General features: G+C 31.0%; 1 protein-coding gene across 1 annotated transcript in view; it reads right to left on the minus strand.

The window, feature by feature from the left end:
* The window catches only part of Osi23 (DUF1676 domain-containing protein Osi23), a 206,592-nt gene extending 179,729 nt beyond the window's left edge, over nucleotides 1–26,863 (minus strand). The window contains exons 1-2 of the mRNA XM_072531904.1: nucleotides 26,743–26,863; nucleotides 10,567–10,863 (exon numbers count right to left, since the gene is read on the minus strand). Coding sequence (XP_072388005.1) covers nucleotides 10,567–10,863; nucleotides 26,743–26,744 — 299 coding nt within the window. The 5' untranslated portion in view covers nucleotides 26,745–26,863. The remainder of the gene's footprint in view (nucleotides 1–10,566; nucleotides 10,864–26,742) is intronic.
* Between the last annotated feature and the right edge of the window lie 229 nt (nucleotides 26,864–27,092).

Genomic DNA, 27,092 nt, shown 5'->3' on the forward strand with positions numbered 1-27,092 from the left:
ATATATATATATATATATATATATATATATATATATATATATATATGTATATATGTATATATGTATAAAGTGTCCAGTATATATATATATATATATATATATATATATATCTTCAGATATCCTAATTATAAAATTTTATATCTTTTTGTGTATATATTCAATAAAAATGTTCCGCCCTTGACTTCGAATCTAATTTTCACTCCGGACGTAATCACTATGACAGAAGGCAACAGAGCTCTGGTAAAAAGGATAAGGGATTATTTATTTGTCACTGAATGTGCTCGAAGTTTTTGTTTTGTATCTGTCCTTGGCATGACCCCTTCCATTAATGTTTTTCCTTTCTTCGATAACTCAATAATAAAGTTATTATTATGTTTACGTCAATATTAAGTATCAATATCTAAGAAACTTGGCTGTAAGTACACTTTATAAAGGAAAGTGATAGCCCTATTAGGCTTTTAAATCTTTAATAGAAAAAATTCTGGCTTTAGTTATCATGTACATTTAGCAAACTACAGCAAGTTAATATATTGTGACTTTTATATGAACGAATTTGAACATACTCGACTAAAGTAACAATTTTTTTATGTATCGGGTTTTAAGGGTAGTTTATAGGTAGTTTTAGGGTATGATATGAATAGTAGGGAGAAATATTCATAGTGTTAAAGTTTTTAAACTTGGTAGTCTCGTTCGATCATTCGAACTGTAAGCACGTTATCAGTTATAGCAATTAGCGATAATCGATTTTTAATATTAACAAGTTTAGTATACCTAACTCATAATAATTTTTACATAATTATAGTTAGTTTTTCCAATCAAATAATTATGTAGGAGAGAAGGGGGCTCCTTTAGACAGGATGCAGCTTCAGACATTGATATTGTGGGTAAATTTAAGGACTCGGGTTGGCAACACTGACATTAAAACATTCCATTACTACGCACATTATTGTAGTTCAGTCTGTAGAACAGTGCAGTAAAGGATTCATGTCATAAAGTGAAAAGTTAGTTTTTGGAGGTTAAATGTCAAATTTTTGGATTGAAAGTAAGATTAGTTTTTTATTAGAAGACAAGACTTAGGATAATTAACATTGCTACCAGTTTTAAGTCCATTTATTGCTGTATAACAATTTGTTACTGATGGCTAGACTTCGGCAAATATGCATATTGCATATTTTGCATATTGTGCATATTTTATGCAAATATTTCATATTGTGGCATATTTGTATAAAAGTTTGCATAAAGTGCATAAAAGTTCAGATTTTTATACTGTATTTGAAAATTTTTAAACATACCAATTTATTTCAATTCTTGTATAAAATTTTGTAGTCATTTTAATCAAGAAATGATCTAAGTACGTAATCTCTACAGGTACAAAACATTTACAATTTCAAAGAAGATCAATTTAAGTAGCCCTCAACATTCTTAGAAAGTCTCGGTCACTGAGGCATTCAGTTATTGGATAATCGCTAAGGGTTCGCTCATTTGCATTTTATGATCTAATCCCCAAATCTATCTTAACAGCAGGTAAACGGCTAATAGTTTTGTTCCTAATTTAGGGATTTTCCAAAATATCCCAGTTTATTGAATTAGGTACCTAAACATTTCTAATTTGATGCTCAGATTTGTAAATCATTTTTGTTTTGATATTCAAAGCGTAAACACTCGTTGTGCGTAACAAAAAGGAAGATTGTGATTTTATAATGCCTAAAACAACCAGTGCTTCAACTTGGATTAAACCTTATAAAGAGCTGTCTATGGATATGGGAAAAATCTACTATTCAGTCTGTGGCAAAATTGTAAGTATCTAATATTTTCTATTAAATATCTAATATTTCATACATACAGGGTGTTTCCAAATGACACTTACAACGTTTGACTGTAGATACTTCTCGAAAAATTGAACAAAACGATATAGTTAATGAGGGGTCAAGCTTATTTACTTTTCGAGATACAGGGTGTTAAAATTAAAAAAAATCGGTTGCCTGTAAAGTCGGTTTTACGGGCGAAGATTTTACGTGACAACGTATTTTTCTCGGTAGAATATTTATTGATATGAATATTATTAAATTGCACAATAGGAACAAGGAATTGAATGAAAATAAGAATTGCACAAATTTTAACTATAGAAATATATTTTGTTTACTAAAACATTGTACATGTAAACTTAAACTTAACTAATTTCTATTTGAGTGATTTTGTTGAGGATAGTGAATCGACTGAATTACGATTGATTGCAGAGTGATCTAATGATTTACTTAACACTATCAACATTTGTCAATAGTATGACATAACCTATAAACTCAGTTTCTCAACTTTTGTGTCAATCTAACAATTAATCCATCAATCATCTTCTTCTTAAAGTGCCTATCCGTTCCGGATGTTGGCGATCATCACGGCTATCTTTACTTTATTTATTGCAGCGCGGAACAGTTCAGTGGTAGTCGTGTTATACCACTTTCGCAAATTTTGAAGCCAGGAAATGCGTCTTCTTCCCGGTCCTCTCTTACCATTCACTTTCCCTTGGAGAATCAGCTGGAGAAGGCCGTAACGTTCTGGATTTCTCATTACATGTCCTAGATATTCCAACTTTTTAGTTTTGACGGTCATGAGAATTTCACATTCTTTCCCCATTCTACGCAGGACCTCCACATTAGTAACTCTGTTAACCCAGGATATACGTAAGATGCGCCTATAACACCACATCTCGAAAGCTTCGAGCCGATTCATATATGCAACAGTCATAGTTTACGATAATGAAATATTTTCACTACAGACACAGCTGACGATACTTTAACCACACGTGTGAACTTGTATTATGACGCTTTCTCGGTTTTCCAACGCCAAGAACGCTCGAGAAAGACAGAGACACAAGCACGCACCGATTCAACGCGCCTAATTCTCTAGTGCTGCGCGCGCAGCGGACCGATCATGTTTGAGTGGGAGAGAGACGCAAGGCATTCGCCGGTCCGGCGGGCCTCTCTCTCGTTCGGTGACTCATCGTAAGAGACGTGAGCGGGCGTTACACTTTTTCATGAGTGACTCCGAGCCACAACCTAATTTAAGACGTTGTCACGTCAAAAATTAAATTCTTTTAGTTAATAACAACAATAACTTTAAAACCAATAAACGTATTTACTTGAAATTTAGTACTCGTAGGTTGTTTTTAAATGAAAAATAGCTTCCTTTAGTGAGAAAAAATTGTCCATGGTACAATACAATGGTGTGTATTTAGAAAAATTTTTCACCTTTACTTTTTTTTATGAAGTCAGCTATTCTAAAACACAATTATTTTTATTGTAATTGAATTAACAAAAAAAAAACTTTTGTTGAATTTTAAAATAAGTTATATGATGTACTAATGGTTAGTAACAAAAACGAATTTGTGGATTAATACTGCATTTAAAACACTTAGCGAGTGTTTTTCAAAATGTTTCCAATCTACTTCAAAAAAATTAGATGAGCAAGAAACTTTTAATGAAGACTTGTGTCGCGCATTAGTGTCTGCAAACATACCGCTTTCAAAATTAGCAAATGTAAATTTTAGTTCGTTTCTAAAAAAATATTGCAGACTTAATGTTCCAAGTGATCGGTCTCTAAGAAGAAATAATGTGAACGGGCTATACTCGTCGGTGTTAATTAATATTAAGGAAGAAATTGCAGATAATTATTTTTACATATCTGTAGACGAAACCACTGATTCCTCAGGAAAGTATATTGCTCATTTATTGATTGGTGTTCTTAAAGAAGATACCTTACCAAAATCTCATCTTATTTCATGCCAGCAACTTGAGAAAACAAATGCTTTAACAATTTCGCGTTTTATACAAGAAACATTAGCAACTTTTTTTCTTCCGACAACTATTCCTTCTAATAAATTACTGCTTATTTTATCGGATGCTGCTCCTTATATGGTGAAAGCAGGACAAAATTTAAAAATATTTTTCCCAGATTTAATACATGTTACTTGTGTAGCGCATGGATTAAACAGAGTTGCAGAGGAAATACGAAAAAAGTTTCCTCTTGTAAATACCATGATATCCAGTGTCAAAAAAGTATTTCTTAAATCTCCTATAAGAATTCAACTTTATAAAGAAATGCTACCTAACATTCCTCTTCCACCACAACCTATTTTAACGCGATGGGGAACATGGTTAGAAGCAGCTAATTTTTATGCAGATCATTTTGTTAAAATAAAGAACATAATTGATACGTTAACAGATGAAAGTTCCCAATCTCTTTTGGATTCTAAACAAACTTTTCAGAGTAACTTGCTTCAACAAGAACTTTCATTTATAAAATCAAATTTTAGTTTTGTTCAAAAAAAAATTACTCAGTTAGAATCACCAAAACTGTCATTGTTCGAAAGTACAGCATTAATAAAAGAATTTGCGTCATGTTGTCGGAACGTTAGAGGTAATATTGGAAAAGATATTTTAAAAAAATTTGAAGCTACTATGGAAAAAAATAAAGGTTACCATATTCTTTCTGAAGTAGTCAGTGTTCTAGCTGGAAATATTTCGGAAACAATTAATTTAGAACCAAATGTTTTGGTTAGTTTGAAAAATGCTCCCGTTACATCAGTTGATGTTGAACGAAGTTTTTCCATATATAAATATATGTACTCAGACAGAAGCCACAAGTTTTTGTTAGAAAATTTTGAACACCACTTGGTCATTTATTGTTACCATAATTCTAAATAAGTTTATTTATACTTAAAAATGATGTAGTTACTTAAAATAAATGTAAATCTTAATGAATAGTAGGAAATATTTAGTTATGTACACTTTTTTTTTAAATAAAATTGTTACTATTTTACGATTTTTTTATTTATTTGTATGCATATTTTGTAAAATATTTGCATATTTTCGGGTAAACACGTGCATATTTATGCGCATATTTTCTACATTTTTATTTGCATATTTGCCGAAGTCTACTGATGGCACTCTTAGGTTATATTTTTAGTCTGGACACATCGAGTGGGGCACCTTCAGACAAAAGGGTATGGGGCACGATCAGACAAACTCAATGGAAAATAGAGACACATTTTTTGAAATAACGTGCTTAAAAGTTATATCTTCTTCTTAACGTGCCCTATCAAGTCCCCTTGACTTTGGCGATTAACATGGCGAAACTGTCTCTGTCTTGAGCTATTCTAAAGAGTTGCTCAGCTTTCATCATTCCTTTCATTTTTATAATAAAATTTAATACAAGATATATATTTAGGTATTTAGTTATATATATATTTATAATTAGTTATTTAAAAACGGTTTTTCTTTGTTGCAGATTGTCTGAAGATGGTAAGATTTAGGAAGAAAGAAAAAACAAAAGGAAATTTCCCTATACTTTATATCCCAAAAGGATAACCAAGATGGCGAACATGATATGAAATTAAGAAACTATACTAGCAAGGTTTTTACTGACAAACAGATAAGACGACCTTGAGGTATATTTAATTAAGTGTTCAAAAATGTTTTATGGTCTTAACAATTTGGAAACTCTGGCTATACGGTTTTATGACACGCCACCCAAGATTATTTCTCCGTGCTGCTGAAGGATGCAGTATTGCACGTGCAATTTCCTTTAACAAACATGCGAATGCTCTTTTTAATAATTATGAAAAATTAATCAAAAGATACCCAGAACTCTGTGACTCATTCAGGATTTGGAATATGGATGAAACAAAACTGAAACTAACAAAGAACCTTCTCGTGTGATTTCACAAAAAGGCCAAAAACAAGTAGCAGCTGCTGTAAGTGGTAAGAGAGGAACTCTGGTTACTACAGTTTTATTTATAAATGCAGCTGAAAATACAATACCTCCAGCTCTAGTATTTTCGAGAGTGCACTTTAAGAGCCACATGATAAATGGAGCACCAAACGGGACCTTGGGTTTGGCTTATCAGTCAGGTTGGATGACCACTTCCAATTTCGTTCATGAGATGCAGCACTTTATAAAATATTCAGGTTCCTCTGAAAAGAGAAGAATGCTTCTAATTTGCGACAATCATGAGAGCCACTTGTCAGTTGAGGCAATAGAACTAGCAAGAGCTAATGCCTTGCACATTCTAACCTTTTAAAACATATTATAATACTGCAATTGATTCATGGTTACACATGGCCGTGCTATGTTACCACAAAGTATTATAAATTCTTTAAAAAAAAAACAGGAATATTTCCAGTTGACAGGCATATTTTCACCGACGATATGTTTGCTCCCAGCTTGGTCAGTGAGAGACGTAATCTTCCAGACGAAGCTCTTCCTGATGAACCACTAACATGTCAACTGGCTGCAAGTCTACCAACATTAGAATCTGAAAAACCACCCTCATCTCCCCAAATTTTAAGCGAAAACTTTCAGCAACCAATAGACACTCCATCAACATCAAGCTGCCAAAACTCTACGCCTATGCCCTCTCAACAGCTTGGCTGTTATTTAAGTCCTAAGGAGATAAGGATATCGAAACTCAATACTAGCTCCAATAAACCACGAGAAAAGGGAAAAGCAGAATAATAACTGACACCCCATAAAAGCTTCTTCTGGCAGAAAAACAGATCAATAAAAAAAAACAAAGAAAACCATCAACTCGAATGCTGAACGTACTAAATCTACGAAAAGAAAACTACTTCTTGAAAATGAGAAGAATGGAAGACAACTGATGATGAAAATGGCAAAAACTCTGATGATAAAGTATTAGAAGAACCACAGCAAAATTTTGACAGGAGTGAATTGAAAATTGAAGATTTTGTGCTGGTTAAATTTGACTGGTAAATGTGATGATGGGGATGTTGAAATTTCATTTTTGAGAATGTTATCTAAAGTAAATTATAAATTTTTCTATCCGATCGTAGCAGATATCTCTAGTGCTTCTTTATCAGAAATTGTAGCCCTTTTGCCAACTCATTCTGAACAGGGTAAAAAGCGGCAGAAATCATTATTGTCTTTTTCAGTTTCATTGAAAAACTTCAATATGCATTAGGGGATTGATTAAGTGTGATAATATAGTTTTAAATATTGTAATAAATAATTTCTAAAACATTTATATGAGATTGTCATTTTTCCAAATGTGTCTGAAGTTGCCCCGTTCCCCGTCTGAAGGTACCCCTCAAGTGGGGACCTTCAGACGTTTTTGAAAAAGTGGTTTTGATTTTTTTTACAGTGGAAGTATAGGGTTTAATATTAAAAGCATATATACAGTGAAAGTTGGGTGAACAATGTATTTTATAAATATTTTCTTTCTTTATTTGGTGAGGTATTTAGAATGATATGACAGTTCAAATTTTTATGTCTGAAAAGACAGATTTCTTATCGTTTCAATATTTTTGTGCCTCTTATAAGTTCGATCTGCTTCATGAAAGGTCCAACCTGGGGTGGTACATATAGTTATTGGAAAAGAATGGAACTACAAAATAATTCTTCTATTATTACTGACACCAGCTCGAACAATCAACAACATAGTTACTCAAGACCTCTTAACTAACTGAAATTTCCATCTAAGAATCAAGCTACAGTTGTTATCTTCCTAATGAAATAAAACTAGTCAAATATCTTAGAAAAATATACTTTTCTCATCTAGGATATCTAACAATAGAATATATCTTTACCTATCCAGTGTGGCAAAGCCCGATGAATTCAACGCTAAATATTGTTTAATGTGTGCCCATATATTCCACATGATTTTATAGAACAAGAACCAAAGAGCAAGGCTATAACTTAGTATCTCCTTATAATTTTTTTAAAATTGGGCCAACCAACTCTGACTTCAAACACATTCTTAGTTTTCGACGCTACATCTTTATCTCACCTCCCAACAAGATGGTCCCAAACTCTTTAGTACTATCTCATGATAACATATCATATCGTATTTTTTTGCCTCATGAAAGAATGCGTCCGCATCTTTATCTTTTTTTTTTAGTAATCTTAAATGCTCCATTAAGGCAGAATGGAATCTCTCTACTGGGAATTGGATTCGTGACGATATGGAGTAGTAAAATATATTTTTATTTAATGTGTTTTTAGTGATTCATCTACAACGTCATTTTTTAGTTCTCCGCCACTGTGGATAAATTTCTGTAAGACATGTATCCAAGTGTTGCTACGTCACTACTTATACTTCTTAAAATCTACCGAGGTAAATTCTTCAGCAAATTCTCATGAAAGCCGATAATGTATTTAAAAGATATTTTTACCCAAAAGATTAACTTTCTCTGACCAATTCCCAAAATTTCCCTGTTAGAAAGCATTCAAAAGGTGGTTTTTACCTACCTCTGTCTAGAAATCTCGAAGTTGTCCCCCGCAAACCCCTCGGCAATAGTTAGGCATTGCAATCAGACTTTTAAGTATTCAGTATCAATGTATTGTATAATACAGTTAAAAGCTAAACGCTCATTCTTAATCAATTATATTAATATTGAAGAGAACATCCTTAGTTGAAGTGATAATTATTAGTAACATTTTAATCTGTATCAGTGCTCGTGTAGTGTATCGCAGACTAGTGTAAGGTGGACAATGATCGGCGCTTTCAATAAAAGAACTTTGCACTAAAACTTTAACTAGATAATAACTTAGTTGTAGTAACATTCAATCATTAAATTACGTATTATTTAAAATGCTTGTGTTCTTATTTCTCACATTAGTGGGTGGTCCTTCGATTTAGAAATAATTACATAATTTAGTACGCTCTAAATGATAGGAAGATCGCCATCCTAATTTGTTGAACAAAGGTTCGTTTAATTCTACCACACTGTTTGCAACAATTTGCTTCAATTGAAGTATAAAAACATAATTTAATATTGAGTGCGCAATAGAAATTAAATAATAAACTTTTATTTATAAATAAAGGTCTAATATTTGTTAAACCGTAAAAGATTGTTAATTATTCACGTTTCTTTATGAAATTTACACCAAAGGTTCCACTTTACAATTAGGTAGCGAAATTTGTAACAAATAAAGAAAAAAAGAAGCTGCGTATAGAGAAATTTTTACGAAAAAATAGAAAAAATGGCACAAAAATGGCGTGGGTGGCGAACTTTGAAAAATTGTATCTCGGATACTGTAAATGCTAAAGTTTTAAAACCCTTAAAGTCCTTAAAGTCTCCTACAAAATGTCATTTTGAAGAGAAAGAACAAGAGTTTCTTGTGTAAAGCAGTGTCTATACCTATAACCCCGGGGCAAAAAAGAAAAACCGCGTTTGTTCCTATTTTCTTGCTTCCTTTTTTGAATATATTTTGTCAAAAAAAACTTATTGTTACATTTTGATAGAAAATTTAATTTTGACCAACTTTTCTGTATTGTAGATGTATATGTACTGAACAGAATTCACTTAAAAGAACCCTAGTGCATAGGTAAAAATTCACTCGTTTCTCATAAACGCACTTAAATGGTAGCACTCCGCGGTTTATTCATACTTGGAGGCCCATTAACCATATGAGACAATAAAGTTTTTTTAACGTTGTAGTCCCTCCTTTTATCAAATTTAAACCGCTACTATGTAACAGCAATATTTCCTTCAATGTCCGCTACAGGATGGTTAAATACTATGTATGGTCCATATTGTTATACAGCATGGAAACATGGACGTTAAGAGTACCTTCCATTAATAAGTTGGAGGCCTTCGAAATGTGGACGTTGCGAAGAATGTTCCGCATACCATGGACAGATAGGGTGAGAAACGAGGAAGTCTTAGGAAAGGCAAATACTGAGAGAGAACTACTCAATTTGATCAAGGTACAAAAAATTGGATACCTCGGCCATATTCTGAGAGGAAAAAAATACGCAATCCCTCAACTAATCATGCAGGGAAAGATTGAAGGCAAGAGAGGAGTAGGTCGCAAACAAATGTCGTGGCTACGGAACATAAAGATCTGGACAGGCATAAATAACACTGGGGATCTTTTGCATGCCGCAAAAGACAGACGTCTGGCCTTAAGATAATTCGCCAACGCACTATAGGTGCACGGCACTATAAGAAGTTCCTTTCTAAAGTACAGCTGCATTCATTGAATAGTTTACACTCTTACATATGTAGTATCCGATTTTTTTAATTTTACCTCGTTTAAACGCACATTTTACGTTAAAGTGACGTTATCAGTGGCGGACCCAGGCAAAATAGGTTGATTAAAATTAAAAAACCAAAATAAAATAAATCTACTTTACAAAATGTAACAAAATGAAAATTATAAAAAGAAGTTTTTGCTGTTCCTCGAGTTTGGCAATCGCTCTTGTTTAATGCGCGTAATTCAAATGCATTCTTTGACATTTATCAAATCCGTACGACATTGCGATTTTATAATATTACAATGTGTAAGCATTAAGTATTAAAATTGTATGTGTAAGTATATAATATATATAAATATAATGTGTAAGTATTAAAATTAAGGTGTAAGTTATTCACTGTCCGCAGGTGTACATACTCAATAGCCTATAAGTCAATAACTGATACACTTACAGTTTTTGACTAAAATTAATAATTTTAAAATTACCTTATGTTTTAAATTTATAATTTTTCAATATTTTCACAAATATTTGAATTTATTAAATAGACTTTTTTTAAAATTCATGTTTCTTACCTGTCTTCTGTACTATTCTTTTCTCGATATCTAACCAATTTCACCCCATCAACAACGTCAATAACATCCTCTCCGATGGCCCGCTCAAGCATTTTCAATCCTCGTTTTTTCAAGCATTCCTTGAGAATGATCACCAATCGTTCTGGATGTTCCAGTGGATTGCTATCATCGGCCCAGAAACACTTGTTCAGCAATAATCCGGTCATTCTACCGGCACGCCACCAGATGTTCGACGATATTGCAATATTGCACAGCGATGCTAACACCACAAAGGTCGCAGTAGTGCAGAAACGCATCCTGTCGGAAAATATTGGGTGTTATAAGATATTTCTACACATATCAAAAATATTTGTATCGTAAAACACAAAATCGAAATATCATCGAATTAAACATTATATTGTTTAGATATTTATATTTTATCATTTTCTGAATAAACGTTCTATACTCTTATTTAAAAAATAGAAAGAAAAATTTGAAATAAGTAGATTACTTCTTAAACCTTTAACTACATTTGTCCTTTAACTACACGCATGGTGTTCTATATTACTGTTAAAATAATACGTTTTGACGTTATTTGGATTAAAACATTAAAGAAATTATTATTAGAAATGGTCACTACGAAAAAATGGCTGGTTTTATGTAATGAAATTATAATTTTATCATTCAAATATTGTCGCGCTCTACCGAGCACATTAGCTGGAATATTAGACACAGCCGCTTCTGTCATCTTTATATTTAAAAACTTATCAGATTATATTTGTGGTTAGGAATGTTAAACATTGAGAGTTAGTGCCATTGAATGTCGTTTCTTTAATTTCAGAAAAAATTTTGTGTAAATAATGTAAATAGAACATGTTTTAATAAATCTTTAATTTTAGAAACTCATTTGTGTTTGTACACTTTTTTAAAATGTTTAACATGGATTAAAAAAATGGTATCTGACATTGACAGATGACATCTGGCGGCTTTCTTTAAATAGGAGTGGTTCAGGGTCGTATCTTAAATATCTGCCATAGAGCATTTACAAAACAACTCAATTTATTAAATTATGATACATATTGGAAAGATCTTTGATGTCAGTCTTATTATTGATAGAATTTGGATCTTCTTTTTATGTGAATCATCTCCAAGATGCATCTTTTATTGTAATTTTGTTCTTTTTCCTGACAGATTGAAAATCTGTACATTTTCAAAATCAAAAGAATGGCTAGTTTCTAGAGAATGTTTGACTAGGGCTGTGATGTTTAATGCATTGGTTTGTACACTATGTTTGTGTGCAACAACTCCTATGTAGGTATTGGTGTGTTTGCCCAATATATGTTACATTACAGTTTTTACAATTTATTTTATAAACGTTTGATTGATGGTCTTTATTAACCTTAGGTTTAAATTTCGAAAAATATTTTCCAGATGTTTTTGATTAATTATGTCCAACATTAATATTATACTTTGCAAACATTTTTGACATTTGTTCAGAAAATCCATTAATGTACGGTAAGGATATATAGTATTTGTTTGAGTTAGTGACATTTCCCAGATTTAGCCATACGGCTCTCACTCCCTCTAAGGGGAAAATTCACTCATCCCAGATACCTACGGTATCAAAAGGATTGAGCTCTGGTGGGACTCTTTCCGTGTTATCGAGCCCTAGGTGACTTGATATGCTGGAGTATCTCCCAAAAATTTTCGTACACATCTGGATGTTGAGAGAAGTACAGCTTTCTGCATGGTCTTGTAGAGATGTTCATTCAGACTCAGCTTTCTTATATTTTCTAGGAGGTTCTTCGGAATAACTCCAGTAGTAGAGAGAATAATAGGTATTGTCTGGGTACTTTCCATTCTCCACTGTCTTCGTATTTGAATTTCCAGATCCCTGTATTTGGCGATCTTTTCGTTTTGTTTAATACGAAGATTATTGTTGTTGGGTATCGCTACATCAATTAGTGTTGTTTGTCTCTTTAGTTTATTAACTAGTATGAGATCTGGTCTATTATGTGCCACTGTTTGGTCTGTGAGCACAGTGCGGTCCCAGTATAGCTTGTAGTTATCATTCTCAAGTATACTTTCAGGAACGTATTGATAATATGAGAGATGGTTTGTTTGGAGAAGTCCCAGTTTGATGGCTATCTCTTGATGAAGGATCTTTCCTACTGAGTCGTGCCGTTCCTTATATTCAGTTGCAGCAAATGCCTGGCAACCCCCGGTAATGTGTTGGATGGTTTCTTGAGCTTGACATCCATATCGGCATTTGTCATTTTGGACCTGAGGGTCTTTGACGATATATTTCAGGTAATTTTTTGTTGGTATAACCTGATCCTGAATGGCGAGTAATGAACCTTCTGTTTCAGGGAACAAATTTCCTGATGTCAGCCAATAGTTCGACGCTTTATTGTCGACGTGGTCTTGACTGACCTCATTAGGATGTCGCCCGTGAAGAGGTTTACCCATCCAGGTGCGCATTTTTTCGTACTTAGTAAGATGGTTTATGCGCATTTCTGGTTCTCTCAGTTTGATCGGTGTTGTATCATCTACTGCACAAATCGCGCGATGTAGAGTAGATGTCTCAGCCTGCACCTGAAAATAAGTTCTTAAATTAGTAATGTGTTTTTCTAGTTGCTCACTTATATCCATAAGTCCTCGTCCTCCTAAATACCGCGCTAATGTCGTTCTTTCTATTGCACTTCGAGGATGGTGTTTTTGTGCCTTTGTGAGGTGTGTTCGTACTTTTCGCTGAAGATTTTCTATATTCGTTTTTGTCCACTTAACAATACCAAACGAGTAGCTAAGCGCGGAACATACATAGGTGTTTAGTGCCTTAAACAAATTTTTACTATTAAGGTGTGAACGAAGCAGCTGTTTTACCCTTAGTGACATTATTATTATTATTATTATTGCTAGGTATGGTTTGGGTTTGTTTTGGTTTGGTGTTGGAGTTGGATTGATTTCTGATAATATAATTTCTTTTTTTAATTAGACGGTTCTAAAATAATTTTGGAGGATAATTCTTTTTTTTTTAAATATCTTTAACTTGTCTCAAATTTGTGGATGGTACTGTGGACTAGATAGTTTAATAATTGCTCTGTCAGTAAGACTGAATACAACACCTCTTCTATGGGCTGTGGGTGCGTTGGTATTAAAATTTAGATATCTTCCGGACCAAACATTTTTAATAATAATAAGAAAAATTATTTCTTATTATTATTTTTGTTTAATATACAATAACTCTACATTTAATAAAATAAACAGCGTGATTAATACAAATATATAATAGAATATGTTAATATTGTCCTGAAGCTATTTTCTTGTGGCATTTTAAATTAATTACTATTTAAATGGGAATAAGCCACAATTAAAGGTTAAAGTACGTTTATTGACGTTTCAATTTCCACTTCGGAAATCGTTCTCAAAATACAAACATTAGTAAATTAAACAAATTTTGTTTTTTGTTACTTAGTGAAAAATTCTTCTAATAATTTAATTTTATCTGACTCATCTATATTGACAATTCAGACATACATTATACATTTTAAAGTAGACGACTTTAAAATGATATTGCCAATATTGTTGAGTTGCGTTTCTGGGACGACTTTACTTATAAGATAGTTCATTCGATTACATGAAATCAACTTTAACTTGAGAATATCCGTCAGAAAAGATCATAACATGTAATTCGTCTTTAAAAAGACAAATACATGCCATGATGACAGTAAAATTCTCCCGTTAGTGATTCCATAGTAAATTATGAGGGAAAAACCAGGAAAATACCTCATAATACTAGCCTGACATGGTAAGTATTTGATCGTGCATTTAGTTTACCTTCAATAAACATCAAATTCCGATTTTATATGTTTGGTATTTCAAAAACATAAGTGATGTATTCTCTATATGTTACTGACTTACCAATACTGGTATTTTTCTTTTAGTAACTTCTTCTTTTAATATGGGTAACCAGATCCTACTACATTCTGCCGAGGAATTCTCGACACAATTGGTCTCATTTAGCATAATTAGAGCCGCTTCTTTGATTTTACTCTTTTTACCATCCGTTTCTTTTAGGACTATATTTTAATCATTCCATTGAACCCTATGTTCATTATCCCATGCGTGTTTACATATTTGAGATCTATCAAATTCTCTATTTTTAATATAGGATTGATGTTCACTTATTCTAACATTTAATGGCCTTGATGTTTCACCTAAATAAAACTGATCGCATTCACAAGGTATTTTATAAATGCAATTCCTTGTCCGTTCTTGTTCATTGTTAGGTTTGGTTTTGGACAAAATAGATCTCAATAATGAACAAGAAAGGACAAGGAATTGCATTTATAAAATACCTTGTGAATACGATCAGTTTTATTTAGGTGAAACATCAAGGCCATTAAATGTTAGAATAAGTGAACATCAATCCTATATTAAAAATAGAGAATTTGATAGATCTCAAATATGTAAACACGCATGGGATAATGAACATGGGGTTTAATGGAATGATTCAAATATAGTCCTAAAAGAAACGGATTGTAAAAAGAGAAAAATCAAAGAAGCGGCTCTAATTATGCTAAATGAGACCAATTGTGTCGCGAATTCCTCGGCAGAATGTAGTAGGATCTGGTTACCCATATTAAAAGAGGAAGTTATTAAAAGGAAAATACCAGTATTGGTAAGTCAGTAACATATAGAGAATACGTCATTTATGTTTTTTAAATAACAAACATATAAAATCGGAATTTGGTGTTTATTGAAGGTAAACTAAATGCACGATCAAATACTTACCATGTCGGGATAGTATTATGAGGTTTTTTCCTGGTTTTTCCCTCATAATTTACTATGGAATCACTAACAGGAGAATTTAACTGTCATCATGGCATGTATTTGTCTTTTTAAAGACGAATAACATGTTATGATCTTTTCTGACGGATAATCTTAAGTTAAAATTGATTTCATGTAATCGAATGAACTATCTTATAAGTAAAGTCGTCCCAGGAACGCAACTCAACAATATTAGCAATATCATTTTAAAGTCGTCTACTTCAAAATGTATAATGTATGTCTGAATTGTCAATATAGATGAGTCAGATAAAACTAAATTATTAGAAGAATTTTTCACTAAGTAACAAAAAACAAGATTTGTTTAATTCACTAATTGTTTGTATTTTGAGAACGATTTCCGAAGTGGAAATTGAAACGTCAATAAACGTATTTTAACCTTTGCCCAAGCTGAGCGAATGGACCTTACTCTCTTTGTTATTATTGATAAGGTTGGATCTTTTTTAAAGAAGCTTGATATTGTAAAAAAAGTCTTGAACATAACTTCTATCTATCTATCTATACAGCTCTTGCTATTCAATTTTGGACATAGGCCTCCTCTTCCTTCTTCCACGTCTCTCTATTGTAGGCAGTTTGTATCCAATTCGGGCCTGCATGTTTCTTCAAGTCATCTGACCATCGCATTTGTGGCCTTTCTCTTTTCCGTTTGTAACTATATGGTCTCCAGTGTATAATCATCTTATTCCATCTGTCGTCTTTCTGTCTTATGGTATGTCCAGCGAACTTCCACTTAAGTTTTGCTATCTGCGTTAATACATCGGTCACTTTTGCTTTGTTGCGGATCCAAGTATTTCTTTTCTTGTCCGATAGCCTGATATTCAGCATTTTGCCTTTCCATAGCTCTTTGGGTCTTTGCTATTTTTTCCATGTTTTTCTTTGTAAACGTCTTAGTTTGAGAACCGTAGGTGAGAACAGGAAGTATACATTGGTTGAAGACTCTTGTTTTTAAATATTGGGGTATTTTCTATTTTTTAGTATATAGGAAAGTTTTCCGAAGGATACCCAAGCCAACCGTATCCTTCTCTTTATTTCTCCGGTCTGATTTTCTTTATTTAATTTAATTAGTTGTCCCAAATATACATATTCTTTTACTTGTTCTATAGTTGTTTGTGCAATTGTAATTATTAGTTCTTCTGGTTGGTTGGTCATAATTTTCGTTTTATTATAATTTATTTGTATACCTATTTTTGTTAATTCGCTATTTAATTCATCCATCATATTTTGCAATTCTTCCCTTTTATCTGTTATAAATACAATGTCGTCTGAATATCTTAAGTGATTCAAGTATTGGCCATTTATGTTAATACCCCGTTTTTCCCATTGTAATTTCCTCATAACGTCTTCCAAAGCTTGATTGAATAGTTTGGGTGATATAGTGTCACCCTGTCTGACTCCTCGCCGTATCTTAATGGGCTCCGTTTGTTCAACTATTTTGATGGATGTTGTTGCTTGATCATATATATTGGAAATTAAGTCCGTATATTTATAGTCTATTCTCCCATTTTGTAAAGACTTCTTTACTGCCCAATGTTTCACCTTATCGAATGCTTTTTCAAAGTCTACAAATGCCATATACATTGGGATTTGATATTTGTTGGCCTTTTCAATTAATATTTTTATCGTAAGCAGATGGTCGCCTGTACTGAATCCTTTTCTAAAATCGGCTTGCTCTCTTGACTGGTAATTATCTAACTTAATTGTTAATCTGTTTGTTAGTAGTTTAGCTAACAGTTTGTACATTACATTCAGTACCGTTATGGTCCTATAGTTTTTCAGATCTTTTCTATCGCCTTTCTTAAATAGTAATAGTGTTATTGCCTCGTTCCATGTGGTGGGTATTTGTTTTGTATTCAATATATATATATATATATATATATATATATATATATATATATATATATATATATATATATATATATATTAAATTCATATATAAATATATATTAAATTCATTAGTACATATAGGAATTCCACTGTAGTTTTCCCCCCATTTTTTAGCATTTCCACGGTTATTCCATCTTTCCCAGGAGATTTGTTATTCTTCATTTCTTTGAGTGCCTTTTTTATTTCATTTTTACTGATTTCTGGTTGTAGGTCAGAGTTAACGTTCTTTATTTTCAGTTGTAACTGAAAATAAAGAATGAACATAACTTACCCTACCATTTTCGAACACTGAAAGTTTCGTTACAGATAATGAATTTAATATTAATTCTGAGTTATTGTTCCGTTGGAAGATTCACTGGAATAAATTAATCAAGCAATTTAATGAGTATTTTACAGAAAATTATTCTGAATTTGAATGGATACGAAATCCCTTTCTTATTGAGTCGTCGATCCGGGATTTAAGTGCAATTGAATAAGAAAAACTGATTGATTTGTCATGTGATAGTGAACTAAAATTAGACTTTAAGCAACCCGACTTTGGTGAATTTTGGGCAAGAATAAATTTTGATTTCCCTTCTCTTGCAAAATGGGCTTTAAAATAGTGAAAGCCTTTTCGACAACATATTGTACGGAAACGGATTTTCCGCAATGCTAAATATTAAGAGCTTATACAGAATCAAACTTCATGTACAACCTAATATTCGACCCTATCTGAGTAACACCAGTACCCAGTACTAATACTGAGTAACCAGATCTTAATAAATTATGTGGAAAGACTTAAACACAACCTTCTCACTAATTAGTTTGTTATTCTAACTACACATATATAAAATCTAAAAATATAACCTAAAAAAAATTTACACTATTTTATTTTATCCATTCCTTAAAATTCCACCATACAAATTATAGTTAATTAGATTACTTAGCTAGATATGTATTTCAGTTAGATGGTACCAAAAGTAATAAAAAGAATTTTGTGGTACATGATTTAAAAAGGTTGCGAACGACTGTCCTAGAGAGTTCAAGATATTGTAACGATGTTTTTCTTGATCACTTTACCATAATTTATTAAAAACTTAATCAAACGTTACACTGATCACATATGGGTGGATTATCCTTTGTGAAAAGGTAAGGGTGCGTTAACTTGGTATGTTCTAGACGTAAACGTGCAATAAAAATTTGTTTACTGTTCCACTGAGAAACATTTTTGATTTTATTCAGGTTAGAATTAGTTCAAGACCACTCATTTCCACAAGCACAAGACTTTATTTTTAAAATAAGCTTTTACTAAAAACTCACTATTTGTCTATAGGCTCGGAATAATCGCTTAAAATTGCCTGAAGTGCAGTCCTGTCAGTTTCTTCTTTTCCCGTTATTCCGTGTGTTAGCTTTGTTTGTTGAAAATAACGTTTTATTTGCGAGTGGTGTACAAAATACACCAGCGCTTGTAATTAAGTATTAATTAATATTGGTTAAAATATCAGGTTAAACAAGAGAAATATGATTAAATTAATTTAGGCAAATAAAACTCAATGATCAGTTGTTATTAAGGTTAAATTAGTCCTTTTGCCGCCAAATTGGTTTATTTCTTTTTTATATTTTAGCTTTCATTTTCACTTCCAATAATTGTATAAAAATCAATATAAGAATTAAATTATATTAATTAATTTCAAATATGAATTCAGCATTACGTGTTAGTTTTTGACAGCTATAGCGTTCTCTTATTATACCGTCTTATAATCAAAAGCTACTCTGCAAAACGCTTATTAAAAATATAAATATAATATTTGTATTAAGTTGATAATTTGAACTGAAATTCAACAAAATCAGGAACAAGAGTTCCTGATAATGTTTGTCCACGCTTGGCCTACTATAAGACACGATAGTATTTGGATATTAGCGTTGCAATACTTACATCAACGCGTGGAGGATGACTGTAAAAGAGAAGAAGGAGAGAAGAAGAAGAGAAGAAAATACATCAATTTAGCAGCGAGGCGTTGATAAATAGAGTTGTAAATAAATAATGTACTATACTTCTATACTTTGTTTCAAGTTAAGAAAATAACATTATGGAGCTTATGGAGATCAGTGTTGCCAAAACTCTCAGGCTTTAGATAAGATGTAACTAAAAAAAACAAGTGCAGCTTTAATTTTATTTTCATGTAAGTAATAACAACAATTACACACATAAAAATTTTTCCTTGTATACAAGGTGAATCACCACTAACGTAACGGAAGATTACAGCAAAAGAGTAAAAAAATTTTTAAATTATTAGTTTGTAAGTTAAGATAAGTTAAGGTAAGATAAAAGCTACATTTTAAAATTATTTTAAAATATACATGGTGTTTCAATAAATGTCCGCGTATCAAAGTTATATTTTATCTTCTTATTCTTCTTCCTCTTTATAAGCAATCATGCTTGTTCATTGGCGGATTGATATCTCTATGGAAGGTTGTCACTCCATCTTTTTGCGCGGTCGGCCGATACTTCTTCTACCGATTAATGATTTATCTCTTACTATTTTGACACGTGTCTCCCCCATTCTGCTTATGTGGTTATTGACGTGACAACGTCTTAAATTAGGTTGTGGCTCGGAGTCACTCATGAAAAAGTGTAACGCCCGCTCACGTCTGTTACGATGAGTCACCGAACGAGAGAGAGGCCCGCCGGACCGGCGAATGCCTTGCGTCTCTCTCCCACTCAAACATGATCGGTCCGCTGGTGCGATGCTATTTCTCCTATCATCGTCCTATCCTCAACAAAATCACTCAAATAGAAATTAGTTAAGTTTAAGTTTACATGTACAATGTTTTAGTAAACAAAATATATTTCTATAGTTAAAATTTGTGCAATTCTTATTTTCATTCAATTCCTTGTTCCTATTGTGCAATTTAATAATATTCATATCAATAAATATTCTACCGAGAAAAAGACGTTGTCACGTAAAATCTTCGCCCGTAAAACCGACTTTACAGGCAACCTTTTTTTAATTCTTTTTTCTATTTAGTGTCCATTCATTTATACACTATGCGTTCCATATATATATATATATATATATATATATATATATATATATATATATATATACTTATATACATATATATATATATATATATATATATATATATATATATAATATACATATATATATATATATATATATATATATATATATATATATATATATATAATGAACCAGAAGTATTTGCTGACAACGTAAGGAAGTAAACGTTAAATGTTGGGTTTGCAGCAATAAAAAATGAAACGTGTACTCTTTTAAATTTTTATTCCAAGCTTTCGGACATTGGTTATGTCTTTCATCAGGGAGCTACAAATGTGATGAATAAATTGTTGGCGTTGGTATAATTAATTAAAAAATTCACTACTTACAAACTTAATGAGGTTGTATCAACGAAGATGTATTATAATGTTGATAAAATTTATCATAGTCTCTCATCTTTTTTCAATATATAAAACCTATTTTTATGTTTAAAAATTTAAAAATTACTGTACATACAAAAACACTTAATTATTCTAAATAAATACATGACATTATTCTTCTTCCTTGCTCTTCTTCTTCTTTTTGGCTTTTATTCTACTGAATAATCAGCCAGTACATTTGTTTTGTTAATTTTTGGGCCACTGTCGTGAGTCTGAGAATATATCTCATGCCCTATTATCAATTATCAGTGTATATAGACATTTTATCTACATGTCTACATTTTATTTATGTTTTCTATTTTCTTAGTTGGTTTAAATGTTAATATTCGATAGGTTATTATTAAGTTTATAATTTTATATGGTTGATCTGTAGGAATCTGAGAAGAATTTTGATAATTTTAGGGTTAATCTCGCATAGAAGCATTGGCATGTTAATTGGTGTCTTAATAATAATTTTGATCAGCTCCTGATCCTGATCATCATAATCTTTTAATTTGTTTATTGGACATTCCCAAAATATGTGTTCTAGTGTATCCATTTGCCCACATTCACAGTATGGGTTATCGCGAATGTTGATTTTGTATAAATGTACTCCTGTCAGGCAATGACCAGTCCTCATTCTAATAATGGTAGTAATATGCCGTCTATCTATGTATGGAATTCTGTCAAACCATGGTTTATTAGGAAAAAAATTTTGTATGTTGTTATACCACTTGCCTTTATATTGAAAAGAATTTAACCAATTATTTTGATGCATAGAACATATTTTATATTTTAATAATGGCATGATATCCAAGTTACTTAATCGAATTTTAGCAGGAATATTTAATTCAGCCCCAATCTTTGCCAGTTTGTCAGCTATTTTATTTCCCTTGATATCATTATGTCCAGGAATCCAACATAATCTAATATCTTTCCCATATTTATTTAAATAGTATAGTTTCTTTTTAACTTGCAAGACTCTGTAATCCTTTGTTGCAGTTATCATATTGTTATTAATGTTGTCTATAGCGCTCTTTGAGTCCGTAAATATTATAGCTTTATCAAAATTTTTTTCCTCGCCAATCATTAGACCCTTGTGAATAGCTATTATTTCTGCTGTACAGATATTAATAAGTGAAGGAATTTTTTCAGAAAAGGAATAATTTATACTAGGTATGTGTATTCCTATGCCCGTTTTGGCTTCCTCAAGGTTTTGATTTTTTTGTTTTTTTGAAGCATCTGTAAATATTTGTATGTAATTATAGTAATACGAATTTACAAAATTATAACATTCCCAAAGGTTATGGGAACTATTTTTTTTAATAATCTTTTTATAATTGGTACATTATAAGTGTAGATATCATATTCATTTGAGTAGCAGGCTGGTATGTCACTTGTGTTCATTGATGGTAAAAACTTTTTAACTGCTGTTAGAGCGTTAATCAAATATGTTGGATTTTTTCCCTTCCAATATCCTTGTTGATAACCATGATATTTTTTTAAGTCTAGAAGCATATTTAATAATGAGTGATTTGGAGTTGTGCTAATCTTTGCTATATATTTCGTGGCAATCCATTTAAATCTATGGTGTAGATCGATAGTTGCACTTTCTGCTAAAATGACATTAGTGGGAGTAGATTTCATCATCCCATGTGTTGTTCTCAAAGCTTGGAATTGTATTCGGTTTAATTTCATAAAATTATTATACCTAAATATTTTTTTGATAGAACATTAGGGATTATATAGTCATTAATTTTTATATCTGGTGGATTACTAATAGGTCGGTTCATTTTAAACCACAAAGTCTCGCATTTTCATGAGGATAGTTTAAGATTATGTGTATCAAACCATTTGGATAATTCATATAGGTTAAAGTTTACCTGATTTGCTATATGGTTAAAATGACTTCCTTTTGTGAAGATAATTAGATCATCTGCATATGACAGAAGTACACAATTTTCAGGTATTATTGTGTATATATTTTTAAGATAAATATTGAATAATATTGGGCTTAAAGGTGAGCCTTGTATTAGACCTTGTGTAGTATGCGATGATCCAACCATTTCGTGATAATGATTTTTAACATATAGAGTCCTATTGTTTAAGAATTGAAATATAAGGTTATTGATGTCTACTGAAATATGAAGATTATTAAGAAGTCTGTATAGTATGTAAATATTCACATGATCGAAAGCTGCTTTAATATCTAAGAAAGTAGCATTTACATATTGGTTTTGTGAGAAAGCCAATTGAACATAAGTATTTAAATAATTTAAATTATCATTAACTCCCATACCTTTTCTAAATCCTACTTGAAATTGGCTAAAGGTTTTTTGATTTTCCACGATCCAATCCAGCCTATTTTTAATCATTGATTCCAGTAGTTTTACTACACATGATGAAAGTCCCAGAGCCCTATAATTTTCTGCTCTTAAATTATAATTTTGAATTTTGTTGTTCTTAGGAATACTTATAATAATCTGAGTTTTCCACTCACTGGGAATCAGTTCACCTTCTTTAACCTTGTTGTATAAATTTAGTAGCCATATTAGCCCCATTTCAGGTAAATGTTTTAACATATTAAAGTTAATATTATCAAGGCTTGGTGATGTGTTTTCCTTTAAAAATAGACTATTTTTTAATTCCGTGAGATTGAATTCACTAGACAAGTGATCAATGGTCTGTAATTCAAAATCCGGTTCAATATTAGTTACTGAAAGGTTAGTTAATATTTCATAACTTATTTTTTCATTGGGAAGTTTATTGTTTGATGGTTGAGAGAATGTATTTTTAAATTTTCTTATAGTTTGCCAAATAGAGCTGATGTCTACGTTTCTCTTAATACTCCCACAATATTCCATAAACTTTTGCTTCTTTATTGTTTTTAGAAGTCGTTTTGATTTAGCAATTATGTGTTTTGCATTGATATAATTATTAAGATTAAAATTATTTTTAAATTCCTTTAACGCCTCTTTTCTTTTATTTATTATTTCAGTGCATTCCTGGTCCCACCAAGGTACTCTTTTTTAATATTGCAGTTTTCTTATGCCTCTGCCTTGTTTATTTGTGATAGCAATTTCTACTGCTTGGTTAATTATACTTGTGAAGTGGTCATAGGATTGATTTTCTATATTTAAATATTCTTCTATGTATTTACTCTAATGTTTCCAAAATTTAAGTTTTTATTGGTTGTAATGCTTTTTTCCTTCACTATAGATAATTTTCATTAGAATAATTGTAGGAAAATGATCGCTACTACCACAATCTTTCAAGATATTTCATGTACATTGTATTGCTAGAGAGTCAGATACAAATGATAAATCTACAGGGCTGGATCCCTCTAGTGGGGTATGAATTCTAGTGCTTCTTCCATCATTTAAGTATATATAATTAAACTCGTCAAAGATTTTTAATAAAAGGTTACCATTTCTATTACTTACTTGACTATCCCAACATGGGTGATGTGCATTCAAGTCTCCCATAATGAGCACATTGTTCCAATTATTATATATACATTCAATAAAATTATATGATAATTTATTTTTTGGGTTTAAGTAAATGTTTATAATTGTATATTTATCTATTTTGATAGCTATATATCTAAAGTTAGGGCTTTGCCATTTGGAGTCTAAATTAACCCTACTGTAAATTAGATTATTTTTAATGAGTGTGGCAATACCTCCTGCTCCATTTTCTATATCTTCCCTAATTACATCATAACCTTTGATTCTACATATTTGATGAGGTTTAAGTTTGGTTTCATTTAACATAATGATATCAGGAGAATGTTCTGTTATCAAGATATTCAGGTTGTAATTATTGGATTGAAAGCCATTCATGTTCCATTGCATCAAACTAATGTTTTTAAGTGAGTTGTTGGTATACCTCATAATTTGTTTTATTTTTTTAATAATATTTGTCCTGATCGTCTAGATCAGGAACTGATTTGTTGAGTTCTGACATTATTCTGACAAAATTCTTTTAAATTTCAATTGCTAAATTACTGTTTGTGTTATTATTGCATTTATCTAGTAGTAACAAATAGGAGAACATTTCATTTAGATGACCAATATCCGTTCTATGATTCATTGCATTATTATTTTGACAAATGTAGGCCATTTCAAGAAAAAGTCTTTTGGTGATGTTATATTATATATATATATATATATATATATATATATATATATATATATATATATATATATATATATATATATATATATATATAATTTATTTTCTTTTGTATATCCACATAAATTTCCTGATTTTTCAAAGTGTTATAGTTTTTTTATGTTTTTTCATTTTCATATTGGCGAACAATTTTAAATTCAGTTCCATGTTTTAAGTTTGTAAGACATTTTACTTTTTTAATTTTTTGTTGTTTTTACAGAATAATGTTTCATCAAGTAGGTTATGACCGTTTATAAAAGCCAGGAAACTGTACTTAAGTGTTTTGATTTATTCTGCCATAATAAATACTTAGAACCATTTCCGATATAAATGGAATCAGCACATGCTCATAAATATTTTCATTATAAAGTTCACTATCAAAAACCTATGCAACTGAATTTTCAGATCTCAAAACCGTTTAGATTGGCAAATACATCTAATTGGCCTCACCGTAAGAAACCCGAGATTAATATCTATTTTAGAACAATTTGCTTAAAATAATTTCTGAATTTAATAAATTACCACATAAACGAGAAGTGTTACATAACAGGCAATCTTTTGCATTAGAAACCAGCGCCTTGGGGCAAAAATACTGGTGATGAGTTTACCTATCTGCGGTGACAAGTTTACCTATCTCCAAAGGATGCCGGGGATCAGTTTACTATATCTCAGAGGGTCTAATAATTTTGTGGGGGGCTATAAAGTGATGAGTTCGTACCTACACGTCCGAAGCGAGCCTATGGTTTGACAGTAAAGAAGATGAATTTACTAGTCGGGAAAACTTTGATAAAAGATTTGTAAATTATTTCTGGGGAATAAATCCAAAATCCAACAACTAGAAATCAACAAAGAACTTCAGAACGGGTGATACAATAAAAGGATGGGAATGTCAGAAAAAATTTTGAAAAAATACTTTGAAGCCACGTTTTTTGTTAAATAGTAGGTAAGTAAAAGAGCCCTGAGATATCCTATTAAAATATATTTGTTTTGTAAAGGTAAGTTCAAGTAGAGATAAGATCTAATAAATTGTAAAAACATGCATATGAGCAAATCATAAATATATATATATATATATATATATATATATATATTAGAAGTGATTATTTCGACCAAAAAATAATTTATAAATACGTTCAAATTATCGGGTATAGTGGTCTATAATAAAAATCTTTCTTTTTTCTAAATTACTCAATATTTCGCTATTTATTTAAAAGCTTCCTCAGGAGTAAACTAAAAACAATTTGAACATTACAAAAAATGGGATACAAATACATTTTAAAACACTTACAGAATTTAAAAGATTTCGCAAATCAAAACTGACATTGAAGTATTTGAAATATTGAATGTCAAGATTAAATTGTCTTAAGCACGTTCGTTACAGCTATACGATAAAAAATTAAAATTATTTCAAATGTAAAAATAAAAATAACAATAAAAGAAAAGTTAGACCACTATACCCGATATATATATATATATATATATATATATATATATATATATATATATATATATATATATATATATATATATATATATATATATATATATATATATATATATATATATATATTATATATATATATATATATATATATATATATATATGTATATGTATATATATATATATATATATATATATATATATATATATATATATATAATACTTTCCATAGCTTTAAGGGCATTGACTTTACTGGGCGACCACTTATTGGTAGCAATAATTCCAATAATTATTTAAACAAATTGTTACTGCAAATAATATCTCGTTGAATTAATTAATATGGGGATTGAACAAAATGTGACGTAATTACGTGATATAATGTAACTTAATATCCCGGTATTGTTTAAATTAAAACACGAAATCAACTCACATTCAGTTATAACGCTAAATCAAATACTACAACTACATAGAGTCAACATACACAATATTCACATCACTAAACATACTACACATCACATTATTATTAGAGCGGTCTCGCATACAGAAAATGCAGTTGGAAATAACATTTCAACTACTTTTATTGTTAACGTTTTTGCGTGACATTAAGTGCATATTGGGGGTGTGCATACTGGTATAGTCATGTGGAGCATAAAGAAAATTTACTACTACTACTATGCAAATAGAAAATGTTGATCCACAAACGTAGCGGTGTTTAAAATGCAATATAAAGTAAATTGACCATATATGCCGTTTTATTTGCCCACACAAATAATAAAGAAA

Source organism: Diabrotica undecimpunctata, chromosome 5, assembly GCF_040954645.1.
Source record: "Diabrotica undecimpunctata isolate CICGRU chromosome 5, icDiaUnde3, whole genome shotgun sequence".
NCBI lineage: Eukaryota > Metazoa > Arthropoda > Insecta > Coleoptera > Chrysomelidae > Diabrotica > Diabrotica undecimpunctata.